At 48.7% G+C, this 14,512-nt stretch overlaps 5 protein-coding genes across 6 annotated transcripts; 3 read left to right on the top strand and 2 right to left on the bottom strand.

The window, feature by feature from the left end:
- LOC8078899 (L-type lectin-domain containing receptor kinase IV.1) lies at positions 346-2,912 on the bottom strand. Of its 2 annotated transcripts, XM_021458725.1 has the most exons (2): positions 838-2,912; positions 346-739 (listed from the first exon to the last, which is right to left on the bottom strand). In XM_021458725.1, the coding sequence occupies exons 1-2, from the start codon at positions 2,732-2,734 to the stop codon at positions 672-674; spliced, it is 1,965 nt and encodes a 654-aa protein (XP_021314400.1). In that variant the 5' UTR covers positions 2,735-2,912; the 3' UTR covers positions 346-671. The 2 variants fall into 2 exon arrangements, with proteins under 2 accessions (XP_021314400.1, XP_002452862.2); XM_002452817.2 differs by having other exon boundaries at positions 346-2,912.
- On the top strand, positions 4,702-6,373 carry LOC8078898 (salutaridine reductase). Its single transcript, XM_021459612.1, has 5 exons — positions 4,702-4,712; positions 4,824-5,067; positions 5,160-5,238; positions 5,312-5,523; positions 5,996-6,373. The coding sequence occupies exons 1-5, from the start codon at positions 4,702-4,704 to the stop codon at positions 6,371-6,373; spliced, it is 924 nt and encodes a 307-aa protein (XP_021315287.1).
- Positions 8,164-9,912, top strand: LOC8075180 (putative plant UBX domain-containing protein 14). Its single transcript, XM_021459611.1, has 2 exons — positions 8,164-8,754; positions 8,839-9,912. The coding sequence occupies exons 1-2, from the start codon at positions 8,164-8,166 to the stop codon at positions 9,814-9,816; spliced, it is 1,569 nt and encodes a 522-aa protein (XP_021315286.1). The 3' UTR covers positions 9,817-9,912.
- LOC8078897 (BTB/POZ domain-containing protein At3g50780) lies at positions 9,929-11,006 on the bottom strand. Its single transcript, XM_021460322.1, has one exon. It carries the CDS (start codon positions 10,696-10,698, stop codon positions 10,267-10,269), a length of 432 nt encoding a protein of 143 aa, XP_021315997.1. The 5' UTR covers positions 10,699-11,006; the 3' UTR covers positions 9,929-10,266.
- Positions 11,786-13,262, top strand: LOC8078896 (salutaridine reductase). Its single transcript, XM_002454533.2, has 5 exons — positions 11,786-11,820; positions 11,985-12,228; positions 12,336-12,401; positions 12,526-12,720; positions 12,835-13,262. The coding sequence occupies exons 1-5, from the start codon at positions 11,786-11,788 to the stop codon at positions 13,219-13,221; spliced, it is 927 nt and encodes a 308-aa protein (XP_002454578.1). The 3' UTR covers positions 13,222-13,262.

Below are 14,512 nucleotides of genomic sequence, written 5' to 3'. Positions count from 1 at the left end.
TGATAGAGTTCTACCAAACAGGCGCTAGAGTATAATCCTGCGCCTTAGTCACCCGTAGCTGATGGCCACAGAATGCAATGAACAACGCAGTCTACATCGCTGCAGATAACAACATACAGTATATGTTATTGCCCTAATTGTTTTCATTCGCTTGCTTTTTTGTCTGCTTGAGCGACGGAACGTCAACAATATACAGCGTGCTCATACGAACGCTGCACTGCGCACGTCACCACGGCGAGGATTGCAAACAGTTTCCAAAGTTGACTATGAATGCATTTTTGTTGTACGTAACCTTCGATGCACATCATATCTGACCTCCAAGGCTCCAATCATAAACTATGGAGATTACAAAACAATGATAGGCAGTGTCATTATATTATGTCCCAATCAAACAAGTCCCATATTTCAAAGGGCTTTTAACATGTAGCGAATGGCCTGTAAGTTCGCAACAGGATCAGATCTTGCACACGTCTTGCAGTCGCCAATCCATCCATTCCGTGTTCGCAGTCAATTTGAATCCAGAGACGTCAAATCGTCAATCTTACATCTCATATAGAGCAAGAAAATCCACAAGATCAACCTCGCAGTTGAATAGCCCCAAATAAGAAAAGAGATCTTCCCTTGACGAAATCAAGATTCCTATGCAGTTTGATCATCTTGGTGCAGGGATGTCAGAGATATTGCCAGCTACGGCAGATGACGAAGAGTGCGACTTCAACGCCTGGTTTTGCATCAGAGCCTGCAAGTCGAAGCTTAATAAGTGAGTTTCCGACAGCTCCGGGAGCGGCATACTGCCATCCAAGAACTGCACGATCTGCCGAATGCCAGGGCGCGCACCGGGCAACGGGTGCGAGCACAGCAAGCTCAGCTTCAGCACCCGGTTCGCCTCTTCGACAGCGAAGTCACCGTGGAGGCGAGGGTCAACGGCGTCGGTGATCGTCCCGTGTCGCCAGTGCTGGAGCACCCAGTCCAGCAGCAGGCGGTGGTCGCCGTGCTCATCTTGCGCGACTGGCCGCCGGCCGCAGCTGACCTCTAGCACGAACACGCCGAAGGCGAACACGTCGGACGCCTTGGATGCCCTGCCGGTGTGCCCAATCTCCGGGGCGAGGTACCCCATCGTTCCAACCACGTGCGTGGTGTGTGGGTCGGTGCCATGGTCATACAGTCTCGCCAGGCCAAAGTCGCCAAGCCTTGCGTTCATCTCGGCGTCGAGGAGCACGTTGCTGGCCTTGATGTCTCGGTGCAAGACGACTTGCTCCCAATCCTCATGGAGGTATAGAATGCTGGATGCGACGCCTGTGATGATTCGTAGCCTCTGGTTCCAGCTCAAAACAAGACTGTTTTCACTGTGCAAGAACTTGTCGAGGCTACCGCTTGGCATGTAGTCGTAGACTAGCAGCAGCTCACCCTTGCGCCGGCAGTAGCCAAGCAGCTGGACAAGGTTCCGGTGCCGGAGTTGGCCAATGGTGACCACCTCCGCGACGAACTCCTTCATTCCCTGCCTAGACTCGTGTGACACCTTCTTCACTGCAACCTCTGTCCTGGACACGGGTAGCACTCCCCTGTAGACCCTCCCGAATCCGCCGATGCCAAGCAGGTGTTCGTCACAGAAACCTTTGGTGGCATGGAACAGATCCTTGTACGAGAATCGGTGTGGCCCAAACATGACCTCCCATTCCTCTCTAAGCTCCGCGTACTTGTGCCGACGCCGGCGGATCAGAAGGACGACGACAGCCAGTGCCGACACGAATGCCGCTGATGCTATCGGTAACACTATCTTGAGTATCTTCCACGGATCAGGTTTGGGGATCGTCACCGGCAAGGCTGGCAGCTTCGATAAGTTCAGCGGCGGAGCTGGCCCGTCCATCCTGAAGCTCCATGCTAGCACATAGTGGCGGCTGGCGACGACGCCGGTGGACGACGAGAAGCCAACGTAGGCTTCTGGCCCCTCGATGATCGCCGAGAGGTTCACTGCGGTGGAGAGCAGCGGTTTCCTGGGCTTGGGCAGCTCGAGGGGAGCCATGGTGACGTTGACCAGCGAGGTGCGCGCGTCGAAGTCCACCCACACCTGCGCCGCCGTGCGGTTCAGCAGGCTCATGTTCCGGAACGCGCCGGTGCCGTCCTCGTAGTAGCCCGCGTTGTCGGCGACCACGGACACGAGGCCGTTCACGTTGACGCCGACGTGGTTGTTGCTCATGTCCCCGAACTCGGCGTTGACGATGGTGTCCAGCTCGACGGCCAGGAAGTGGTTGGTGGCGTTGCCGTTGTTGAGCGCGTTGGCCAGGCCCATGTACTGGCTCTGCAGCGCCGTCGAGAAGTCGGTGCTCTTGGCCACGACGAAGGCCAGCCCGGGGCTGCTGAGGTCGGCGTACTCGCTGACGATGCCGAACACGTAGGCCGCCGAGAAGGACCGCACGGCGCCGCCGCCGCTCGACGCGTCGTCGTGGCGGCCGAACCGCAGAGGGGAAGGGTAGAAGGCGTGGCCCTTGAGCAGCGTCGTGCCGTTGGTCAGCATGAGGAGGCCGTTCGGGGTGACTGCGGCCGTGCCGTCGAGCGTGACGTTCTTGCCGGCGAAGCCGTCGAAGGTAAATTGGTCAACCGCCGCCGTCGCCGCCAGGCGAAGGCGATGGAGTGTCAAGAAGAGAAGCCATGGAATGTGGCGCATGATTATTGGCTTGCGATCGGTCTGCCCCATGGCTCTAGCATCGAGTGTTTTGCTGAGGTTAACATGCATGCTAAGAACTCATATGAAAGGTGGAAGAATCGGTCCAAGTATATCGTCCTGGTAAGTGACGGAGGACGATTCGTTGATCGTGTAGTTTGGACGTACACGTACGTGTCAAGATACCAAGGTCTACAGTCTACACATAAGGAAGAAACTTCAAAGATAAGCCTGGACTGGAGGATGAGCGACGAATTGTACTTAATTCAGCATGGGCCTACAAAACTGCAAGAACAACTATTGGGACGACGTGATATATGCTAAGCCTGAGTGATGTAGTTATCGTTGCACGGTCACTATGAAAGATACGGTTCTGGCGTTCTGCTAACAAAATCCTCTAGAAGACCTGAGCGACCACACTCTATTCTGTGCTAAACCGCGTGTGTACGCGTCCTCTTCCGTTTTTTTTGTTTTAGGTACGCAATGATGGGGAATTGGTGTGCAATTCGCTTGCAATTATTTTAATATTTACAAATTATGCCTGAAATGCCGAACGGTTTCCTCGAATTTGGCTTGCTAGTATTATATAGTCACTTTGGTTTCAAATAGTGTATTTGATATCATTAACTCTTAGACATTTTAGAGCAATATTTATTTATTTACTTAGTTAGCAATGTTATTAGATTGGAAAACTAATCACAATTAGTTGTGATTGATCGTCCTTATCATAACATGGTGCTTGAATCAAGGTCCTCAATACGATTATATCAAGTAGGAACCTAGTTGTCCGATAAGGACATCCGGATGACAAGTTGGGCGAGCCCAAGAAAGTATTTCTAAATACAAATCTAATATAACTATTTTGTAATATAAGTTTTTGATATAATTAGGTAAATTATTAGTCAAAGGTAACAAAGTTTGAATTTTAAAATACGTGAATGCCTTATATAGTTATATCTAGGGACAGAGAGAGTAGTCATATACAATTTGAAAAATATTTTTAATTAAGAAAACAATTTTTTTAAACTGAAAAGAGCTCGCTAACCGTGCAATAGTCCGGGCCGCATTCCTAGGCCTTGTTTACTTCTAAAAAATTTTGCAAAATATGAATAGTAGCACTTTCGTTTGTATTTGATAAATATTGTCCAATTATAAACTAATTAGGCTCAAAAGATTTGTCTCATTAATTCCGACCAAACTGTACAATTAGTTTTAATTTTTATCTATATTTAATATATCATGCATATGTCTAAAGATTCGATGTGACGGAAAACCTGAAAAATTTTGTAAAATTTTTCAGGAACTAAACAAGGCCCTAGTTCAATTGGACAGGAGAGGTACAAGGATTTGAGTACTATTCACAAGGTTTCTAGGGCGGTCAAATTAAAGGCTCAACTAGGTCTTGCTTAGTTTTCATCTAAAAACTTTTTATCTTATCTTATCAAATATTTAAGCATATACACTAAGCATTAAATATAGATAAAAAAATAACTAATTATATAGTTTGCATATATTTTTTGAGGCAAATTTTTTGAATTTAGTTAGTCCATACTAATTGTTATAGTTACCTACGTAAAAAAAATTAGGTTGCGAACTAAACAGGCGTGCAGTACCCTGTAGAAAAGCGAACATAGCGTCATATAGCTAGAAAAAAAAAAATCTGAAAACGGATGCTGCCAACCAGACTGGAAGCAGACTAGCAGAGGCTCGAGGTTTCCGAGGCTTGAAGTTTAGAAGTTACAAAGCAGTTTGGCCCTCCCAAAGACACGCTGCTGTCAGTGCTTTCGTGTAAGCGCATAGCAAACAAAGCATTAGCCGATGAAATCATCGATGCTTAAAGGCACGGCCACAATTTTCTAATCCGAATTAACCGTTCAGCAGCTGCGTCACTACGGCAAACAGGAGGCACTCAGCAAAGGCACTATTGCATTCATCAGTCATCAGTCGTCTCTACTAGTATTTATAGTCCCCCCCTGCCACTTCGCTCTTCTCGCGGTTCACCTCATCAGTCATCACCTTCACCAGTATAGTCAGCATCAATGGCAACCAGGTATTGCTAATGGCAGTTTGCGCATGCAAAAGTTGGGTCACCGGCAGCAATTAGTAATAAGAGACTCTCTTTTCTCTCTGACGAGCATATATATACACGACCTGGCCTCAGGGTTGCAGTGGTCACCGGAGGGAACAGAGGAATCGGGCTGGAGATCTGCAGGCAGCTCGCGAGCAATGGCGTCCTCGTCGTCCTGACAGCCAGAGACGCGAAGAAGGGCTCGCAGGCCGTGGAGGAGCTGCAGAGCTCCGGCCTCTCCGGCGTGATTTTCCATCGGTTGGACGTCGCTGACCGGTCGAGCATCACGCAGCTCGCGGAGTTCGTCAAGGCCAGGTTCGGCAAGCTCGACATCTTGGTGAGTTGCTGTATTCTGAATTTCTCGAGTGCAGCAGCTTCAGGCGCATTGTTTCAGGGGTTCAGTTCGGTCTCACAGTTTGGGTTCTTCAGGTGAACAATGCAGCCGTTGGTGGAACAACAATCGATCCTGAGAGGTTAAAACAGCTCCAAAAGCAGGATCCTAAGGCAAGTCCTCAAGCACATAGTTTGGTTAACTAATTAAATTTTGCCAAAAAGAAGATAGGATAAGCTCGACGGCTGAGATGTACTGTATTTACCATGGCTGCAGGAAGATGTAAGAACTTTTGTGGATGGTTACATTGGAAGTCTGCATCAAAATTATGAGCTAGCCAAGGAGTGTCTGGAAATAAACTTCAACGGCACAAAGGACGTTACAGATTGCCTGATCCCCCTCCTCCTGCTGTCCAAATCAGGAAGGGTTGTGAATGTTTCTTCACAAGTTGCACAGCTCAAGGTAACCTTAATCACTGAAGCAGTTGTAACTCGTACTGCTTCATATATTGCTTTAACATAACACAACGATCTTCGAAGACGTTCAGGCCTACACACAGATCTCTGCAAAAATTTCACCTAAACCGTCAAATCAGGCGCTGAAAGATTAGCAGAAAAAAAAACTGTGCAAAATTCTGAATAAATTCAGTGGCTGAGTATGATACTAGGTCTCTCTTTAAGATTTCCTGTCACATCGAATTTTGTGACACATGCATGAAATATTAAATATAGTCGAAAATAAAAACTAATTACACAGTTTGCTGTAAATCGCGAGATAAATCTTTTAATTCTAGTTAGTTCATGATTAGATAATAATTGTCAAATAAAAACGAAAGTGCTACGGTACCCAAAAAAAAGGGAACTAAACATGGCCTAAGAATGCAACAAACAAGGGAATGACGTTCTGCAATGCGTTTTCTTTCTTTTCTCATCAGTTCATGTCAAACGAAGGAGTCATAAAGGTGCTAAGCGACATCGACAACCTCTCAGAGGCGAAGCTCGATGAGGTGATGAGCGTTTTCCTGGCAGATTTCAAGGACGGTATCCTAGCGGCTCGTGGGTGGCTCCCCGTGGTGTCGGCCTACGCGGTGTCCAAGACGCTGGTGAACGCGCACTCCAGGCTGCTGGCAAGGAGGCACCCGTCGCTGGCGGTGTGCTGCGTCAACCCGGGCTTCGTGAGGACCGGCATGAACTACGGCATGGGCCTTGTCTCCGCCGAGGAAGGCGCCACGGCGCCCGTCGCGCTCGCGCTGCGGGACGAGCCCGCCGACTCCGGACTCAACTTTGAGCTGTTGGACGTCTGCGAGTTCTGACTTCTGAGCTAGTAGGTAGTTCTTGCTGGCTTGCTTGTAGGGCAGTGTCAAACTGTCAGTCGATCTGCTGTTCGCAATAAACACGGTTTGAGACTGAGAGTTCGAAATAGTTTCATACTCAAAAAACCGATTATTGAGGGCTAAGTGCCTCCTGATGAAACCTGAACCAATCTCAATTCTCAACACGTCATGTCGTTTTAATGCAAAGCAAAAACCAAAGGCAGCATGGACTAGTGTATGCAAATCAAAGGACCAGGGGGTCTGGGAGTACTAGACATCAAGACCCAGAATGAAGCACTAATCTTGAAATACCTTCACAAGTTCCTAAATAAAGTGGACACTCCTTGTGTTTCTCTGATATGGGAGAAATATTACAACAACGGAAGACTGCCGGATGATAACAAAAAGGGCTCCTTTTGGTGGAGAGATGTGCTGAAGCTCCTGGAAAAATTTAGAGGAATGGCCAGAGTAATGCTAAAAGATGGTAAATCCTGTCGCTTTTGGGATGATCTTTGGAGTGACGAAATTTTATCCCACAAATTCCCCGAGTTATACTCTTTTGCCAAGAAGAAGAAAATCAGTACTGCTGCTGGTCTGTCTACTACCCAGATTCAAGATCTTTTTCTCATTTACCGCTTTCTCAAGAGGCCTTTCTACAGATGGGGCAGCTTCAAGAAACAATGGACAACATGGTAACTAGCAATGACCCTGATATTTGGTTCTACATTTGAAATACAAGCAACTTCTCAGTCAAGAAGACATATAAGCATCTGTGTGGTCAGGCAAACATTCACCCAGCTCTCAAATGGATGTGGGCAAGCTCTTGTCAACCCAAGCATAAAATTTTCTTTTGGTTACTATTGAAGGACAGGTTGAGCACTAGAGAACTTTTGAAAAGGAAACACATGGTACTACAGAGCTACAATTGTGCCCTATGCAATACAAGTACAAAAGAGTCTCTAATTCATCTATTCCTTAGGTGCCCATTTGCTGATCAGTGTTGGTCACTTATAAACATTCAGGTGGACCATTCTCTGGACCCTTTTGAGAGTTTACAGAGTTTCAGAACTCAGTTGCAGGTTCCATTTTCCATGGAAATTATTATCATTATGTGTTGGACGATTTGGAAAGCAAGGAACGACTTAATCTTTCATCAGGTGGCCCCGTCCCTTCCACTGACAAAGCAAAACTTTCTAGATGAAGCCCGTTTGTTACTCCTTCAGGCGAAGAACAGCTACTCTCCAAATTTCGATTTATGGATAACAAATCTTTGTTGGCCCTCCTGTATGTAGTATTGTTACTTCTCTTTTTTATTTCCTTTTGGGTCTTTTAATTGACCCCTTTATGTTCTGCTTCTTTCTCTCTTTAACCTTGTATAAGACCTTTTTTTAATTAATTTTAAGTTTCTCTGTAGGGGTGTAAACCCCTACAGTTCCCTAAAAAAACACGTCATGTCGTAAACAGAGATGGATTCAAAGTTGCAGTTGTTCCTGGTTGCTAAGGAGATCTGGTGTGGATTGACGGTATATCTTGAATTGATATATATACTGCCCAATCGGAATGGGATATATATATATATAGGAACTGTATACGGCGCCTGTATCCGTTTCCCTGGTATAACCGATCACGTTACATATCGACGAACCGTGCGAGCTGAGACTTTTTAGGCCAATATAAGGATAAGCCCCTGTGTGACTTCGCTCCCCGCTGAGAGAGCCCTAAGGTTAAGAGGAGACGAGCGCCGCCGCCGCCGCCGGCGGACAAGCCCATCGATCAAAATGGATAAACAGATGGTGTCTACGTTCATGGAGGTCACGTCTTGCGAGTCCCAGGCCGATGCCGTGAAGCACCTTGGCTTGTGCCATTGGAATCTGGATGAGGCCATCAATCTCTACTTCAGTAACGCCGGCGGCAGCACCGAGACGCCGTCAGGTCCGTCCGCCGATCCAATCTTGCCTGAGGAAAACGCAGCCGAGCCGTCAGCTGGTTCGTGCGCCGATCCAATCTTACCTGACAAAGACCACGGCGATGCAATCGAGGGCGACTATGAAGACGACGACGTGTGGGCTCCTCAGTACTATGGCAACCAGAGTACCGCCGTCGACGCCGCCTTCGTCGTGGAGGTGTCATCTCTTTCGCTAAGTGAAATAGTCCCCACCGGGTGGGGAGAACCCGGAGTGGAAAACGTCGACGGCAGCAACCAGCAGGAGTTCCACGACGACGACGACGCTGAGCAGGACGACAACATCAGCACGAAGGAAGACGACGGCGGCGGCAGCATGCACAGCAGCAACGGGGAGGGATATGGTGAACACAACGACGAAGACTACGACTACGACAATATGTGCTACAGCGAGGAGGACGATGATGATGCCTTCTACGCCTCTCTAGCGGACGAAACCGACGGGGATCGGCCGGCGGTGCAGCCGCAAGGCCCGCAACCACAGAAGGAGTCGCTGCAAGAGCTGTTCCGGCATCCATACGAGCTGATGTACCGTGGGTCCTTCCACAAGGCCAAGGTGCACGCGGCGAGGCGGGATCGGTTCCTGCTGGTCAACCTGCAGACATCCAGCGGCGCCGGCGATTTCCCGTCGCACATGCAGAACCGAGACCTGTGGGCGGACGAGCTGGTCAAGAAGGTGATTGTGGACAGCTTTGTGTTCTTCTTGCTTCAGACGGCCGGGGACAGCGACGCACACTTGGACGAGTGCTTGAAACTGGCTAGCTTCTACAAGCTCGAGAAGGATGAGCTGCCTACCGTGCTTGTCCTCGACCCGATCACGGGGCAGTTGCTAGCTAAGCGGAGCGGCACCATGATGCCTGACGAGTTCATGCAGTTTGTTGATGAGTACGTGAAATCGAATCCGAGCGCGATATCCATGCCCAAGTTCGTCGAGAAAACGCCGGTGCTTCCTGCACCTGTGGGTGATGCAGGCGGCGAGCAGGAGTTGGCATGGGGATCTGCCGTTGAACAAGTGCCGCCAGCAGTGTCCGAGAGCCCTGCTGCGCCTGCTGACGATGAAGTTGGCGAGCAAGAACAGGAAATTGCTAACAACTCTGCAGCTGCCGGCGGTGCCTGCAGCGAAAAAGAACACGTGCCGGTGCCTAATACTGCTGAGTTGCCCGCCGAGATGGTTGATGTTTACGACGACGAGCCCATGGAAGGCGAGGAAATGTACAAGCTGAGGATTCGGTTCCCCGACGGCGCCATGGTCGCCAAGGAGTTCGGCTGCAAGAGGAGGGTCGCGTCGCTCTTCGCCTTCTGCAGATCGGCCCTTCACGGTGGTGGAGGGCAGCATGAGGAGGAGGGGGAGAAGAAGGCGATCCGGATTATGAGATTCGCTGGCCGCGCCTTGGTGGCGATACAGGACGACGATGCTGGTGCGACGTTTGAGGAACTGGGCCTGAACTTTGCAGCCGTGTCAGTTGTTTTCCATGTCTAGCTCGGTCTTCAGAACCGCAATAACATTAGTCGCGTAGTCGACGTTTTTTTTCCTCGGTAAGAACTTAGTTGGCGCGTTGTTTTCGATTTACTATTGATGCTATACTGTATCACCGTGTGCATTTTATTAGAGCATCTCCAACAATTGATAAATTTTGTTTGCCAAATTTCAAGTTATAGCAACTTGCTAAATAATTTGATAAGTAGAAAAAAATGACTATCTCCAATAGTTTGCCATTTGGGCTTGCCAAATTAAAAAAAAGGCGACATGGCTGCTGCGGCTGCTGTCTTTAAGGAGGTTGAGGACCATTGCCTTCATCTCGCGCAGGCCCCGGTCGTCGGTGCTCGTCAGCACCATCTCCGTGATGCTCGCGAACGTGTCGCTGGGCGGTCTCAGACAGTCATCGGAGGCGGCGACCCTCTTCAGCAGCGGGCTAATGACTCCGCCGTACTAGTAGTTGCAGCAGCCGCCGTCCTTGTCCCTGTCCTTGCTCTGGAGACAGCGGATCGACGACACGACGCTGCGCTCCTCCTCGTCGCCGACCCACAGGACGGCCTCCAGGTAGTGGAGGCAGGACGTGACACAGGCGCGGAATCCCAGCACGTCGGCGGCCTTGATGATGCGGAGCACGCGCGGGACGCTCTCCTGCTTTAGCAGCAGCCGGTGCTTGGCCTCGTCGCAGTACATGAGCCCCACCGTCTCCACGTACATCTCCGCGTCGTCGCAGTCGTGGATCTCCACCACGCAGGGCTGGTTGGGGGCGGAGCCGCCGACGGCGGCGGCGGCGGCGGAGAGGCGGTGGGCGAAGAAGGCGCTGCTCTGGGAGAGGATGTCGCTGTGGACGCTCATTCTGACTGCGATGCCTTCTTTTCCGTAGAGCATCACCGTCAGGTCGCTCGTCTCCGGCCGCCCGAACCCGACGCAGACCTTGTGCTGCTGCTGCTGCCCGCCGTCAGGCGCCGGAGCCGGAGCCTCGGTTGTCGCATGGCTTTGGTTCTGGTGCTGTTGGTCGTCCGTCACCGGAACAAAAACCGGAGAAGGGCGCACGCTCGATGGCGAATCGTTTCCGCGCGCGGAAACCTACACGCGCGACTCCAGAATTTGGCAAACGTCCAGATTTGGCAAATATATATAGCAAACTGTTGGAGATTGTTTTGTTGCGTTTTTTGCTAAATTTTTAAGATGGTAAACCATTTCCTGCTCGTCACGCTGACCGCGGCCACGAGCGTGTGATCTACCCTCGTGAAGTTTGTGAGTCGTGACGGTGGAAGATTTCGGCCTTGTTTACTTCCAAAACATTTTGTAAAATATAAATAGTATCACTTTCATTTGTATTTGACAAATATTGTCCAATCATGGACTAACTAGGGTCAAAAGATTCGTCTCGTCAATTTCGATCAAACTGTGCAATTAGTTTTTATTTTTGTCTATATTTAATACTCCATGCATGCGTCTAAAGATTCGATGTGACGGGAAATCTGAAAAAATTTGCAAAATTTTTTAGAACTAAACAATGCCTTCTTTCTCTTAATCCCTGACCTGACGAATGGTACCTCGGATGATCGCGTCCAGGGAAGAAGCAAACCGAAGTCAACTTTGACAACAGATTCATGCATCATGCGTGATGCTAACGAGAAGTTGCTTTCGCCCATGTGCCCAGGTAAGCTCGCGCCAGGAATCTGCCTGCGCGCCGCCGGTTCGGACTTAAATTCAGAGCTGAAAAAGGCCAAGCACCTGCCTAGTTCTCCTGACTTCCTGAATACGTATTTCTGAGTTCTGACCCGCATCCTCTCGTCAACAGACCACATCAATACGATACATACATACATACAGTAGCTAGGATTCATCAGTATATAAACGAACCAGAACCACCTGTCAATCTCCAAATGCAGTCATTTCAAGCCTGACCGTCCGTCTCTACTCTGACTACCGCTGCTCTGCTCCTGCACCGGGTTATCAGCTGAAGATCATGGAAGGAGCCATTCCCAAGCCATCGGAGAAGAGGTGCACAAACCACAAAGCACCGCCTTAATAAGTTTCTGGCCGATCATTGATAGATCGGCAGCATGCAGCTTGAGTTCTGCATTTTTCTGCCCTGCTGCATGTTTTTGTTTTGATGTGAGCTTTGCCCTTACCTCTTGGATGGTTTATTTTCTTGTGGACGTCAGGGTGGCCCTGGTCACCGGCGGGAACCGGGGCATGGGGTTCGAGATATGCCGGCAGCTGGCGTCCGGCGGGCTCACCGTCGTCCTGACGGCGCGGAGCGAGACGAGGGGCGCCGAGGCGGTCGACAGGCTTCGCGGCCTCGGCCTGCCGGACGTCGTGTTCCACCAGCTGGACATCACGGAGCCCGCCAGCGCTGCTCGCTTGGCTGATTTCGTCAGGAGCAAGTTCGGCAAGCTCGATGTGTTGGTACGGCTCTTTCGACCTCCCCTGCCTGGCTTCCTGATGCTACTTCTGACGGTCGTCTTGGTGTGCATAAAACTGGTTGCACGCTCTAATCGATTCGTACTCTGCAGGTCAACAACGCAGGAATAATGGGAGTGACGATGGAGGTTGGCGACGAGGCAGCCATCAAAGAAATGGTACGTATACAGAGAGGGGAAAATGCTAGCATATATAGCTGAGCTGGGCTAGCATGTTGCTACATACTATCAGTACATTTGGTGTCAAACACTTTCGCAATTTGGCTACATCGATTCGAAACAGATGGTAGGCAAGGACCAGAACGAGATTGCAGAATGGCTGAAGCAGCGGACCACGCAGAACACCGAGCAAGCAGAGGAATGCGTCAGAATTAACTACCACGGCACCAAAACCGTCACCGAAGCGCTCCTTCCGCTCGTGCAATCCTCCTCCGATGGAAGGATCGTCAACGTCACTTCAGCCTTTGGGCTACTCAGGGTACGTGCCCTGATCATACACAACACATCATCACAATTGTAGGAGGGGAAAATTTGTAAAACCATCCAATGCAATCTTCATCGTTGACAGTATCCTGCTGTTTTTTTGGTGCAGTTTTTGAGCGGCGAGGAGCTCCGGCAGGAGCTGAGCAGCATCGAGACGCTGACGAAGCAACGGCTGGACGAGCTGTCTGCGCTGTTCCTGGAGGACTACAAGAGCGGCAAGCTGGAGCCCCGTGGGTGGCCGACCGACCAGGTGTACGCGGCGTACCAGGCGTCCAAGGCGCTCGTCTCCGCCTACACGAGGATCCTCGCCAGGGAGAACCCGGCGCTGCGGGTCAACTGCGTGCACCCGGGCTACGTCGAGACGGAGATGAACTGCAACACCGGTGACCTGACGGCCGCGGAAGGCGCCAGGGTCTCAGTCGCGGTCGCTCTCGCCGACCAGGGCGGCGTCACCGGCGCTTACTTCGACCGCACTGAAATAGCTTCGTTCGTGTAATCCTGAAATACTAGGTGTAAAGAAGAACACGTCTTATCTTAGAGATACATATTGCTTTAATTTTCATGTCCAGCGCATTCTGTTCGGTCCTCACCACCGTTCCTCCTCTCAAGTAGGCATAATGTTATGTGACACTATGTAGATCTCTACCCTACTATTTAATATATCAAATTTTTCTTTACTAAATCCACGCCCCTCAACTATCCCACGGTAGCCTAATCTTAATCTAAATCCATGTGTACGAAGGCCTTGTTTAGTTCCATAATTTTTGGGAAATCAACGCTGTAGCATTTTCGTTTGTATTTAACAAATATTGTCCAATCAGGTAAACAATCGTTAAGCTAATAGAAGAAAAACAATATAATATTTGATTATATTATAGAGAAATAGATTATCAAACAACTAGTGTATGTAGATGACTTGTATGTTAATAGATTAATTATTTAAAGAATTTTATATGATATAGATGACATGGATACTTTTTGTAATTAATATGAGATGACATAGACTTAGTAGGGAATGCCATTGACATCTTGCATGAAAAGATATAACATTTAGTGGGTCATTTATTAGTGGAGAATGATATGGACACCTTGCATGAAGAGAAAAATTATTCAGTGGAGTTTAACTTTATAAAAGTATATGATAAGATAGATTGGGTCAGCTTGAGATTGCGGCTGCATGCCTCTAAGCATTTCTTTCCTTAATCAATATGGTTCACTGTCAACAAATAGGGATATATGGTAATTTCCATTAATCACTAATCTATCCTAAAAATTCTAAGACATGAAGGGAGAAAGTAATAATTAAAGCTGAAGGTTCTTTAAGACCTTCGCTAGTAATGGTAAAATTTCTTTTTTAAAAAAACCCTAAATTTCCACTATGGAAACTAATAAAAAGTGTGCTCCAAGCGAACGACAAGTAGACGACCGGATAACAACCGGAAACTCATCAGACTTTTGAATGGCCTGTCACATCAGTCACCCACCTCATTCCACAAACAGAAATGAGAAGAACATGAGCAAAACACCAGCTTGTGAATTATCTTTGCACTTGTTTTGCTCTAAACAAAATTTACATTTGATCTAATTAGTATTCTCTCTATTATAAATTGTAAGTCACTTTTGACTTTTTAGTATATCCATTTTCTTCACTTCAGACTATCTCCAACAATTGTTACCCAAAATACAATACTCATTTGTCCTTTAGGTAGCGCTACAGGTAAAAGGTTCCATATCTATTTTTAGTCTTCTCCAACAACAAGACCTAAAAGACAACACTATCTGCAAAT

This window comes from Sorghum bicolor, chromosome 4 (assembly GCF_000003195.3).
Source record: "Sorghum bicolor cultivar BTx623 chromosome 4, Sorghum_bicolor_NCBIv3, whole genome shotgun sequence".
NCBI classification, from domain to species: Eukaryota; Viridiplantae; Streptophyta; class Magnoliopsida; order Poales; family Poaceae; genus Sorghum; species Sorghum bicolor.
Note: the sequence above shows the minus strand (reverse complement) of the source record. Positions and strands in the feature narration are given on the sequence as shown.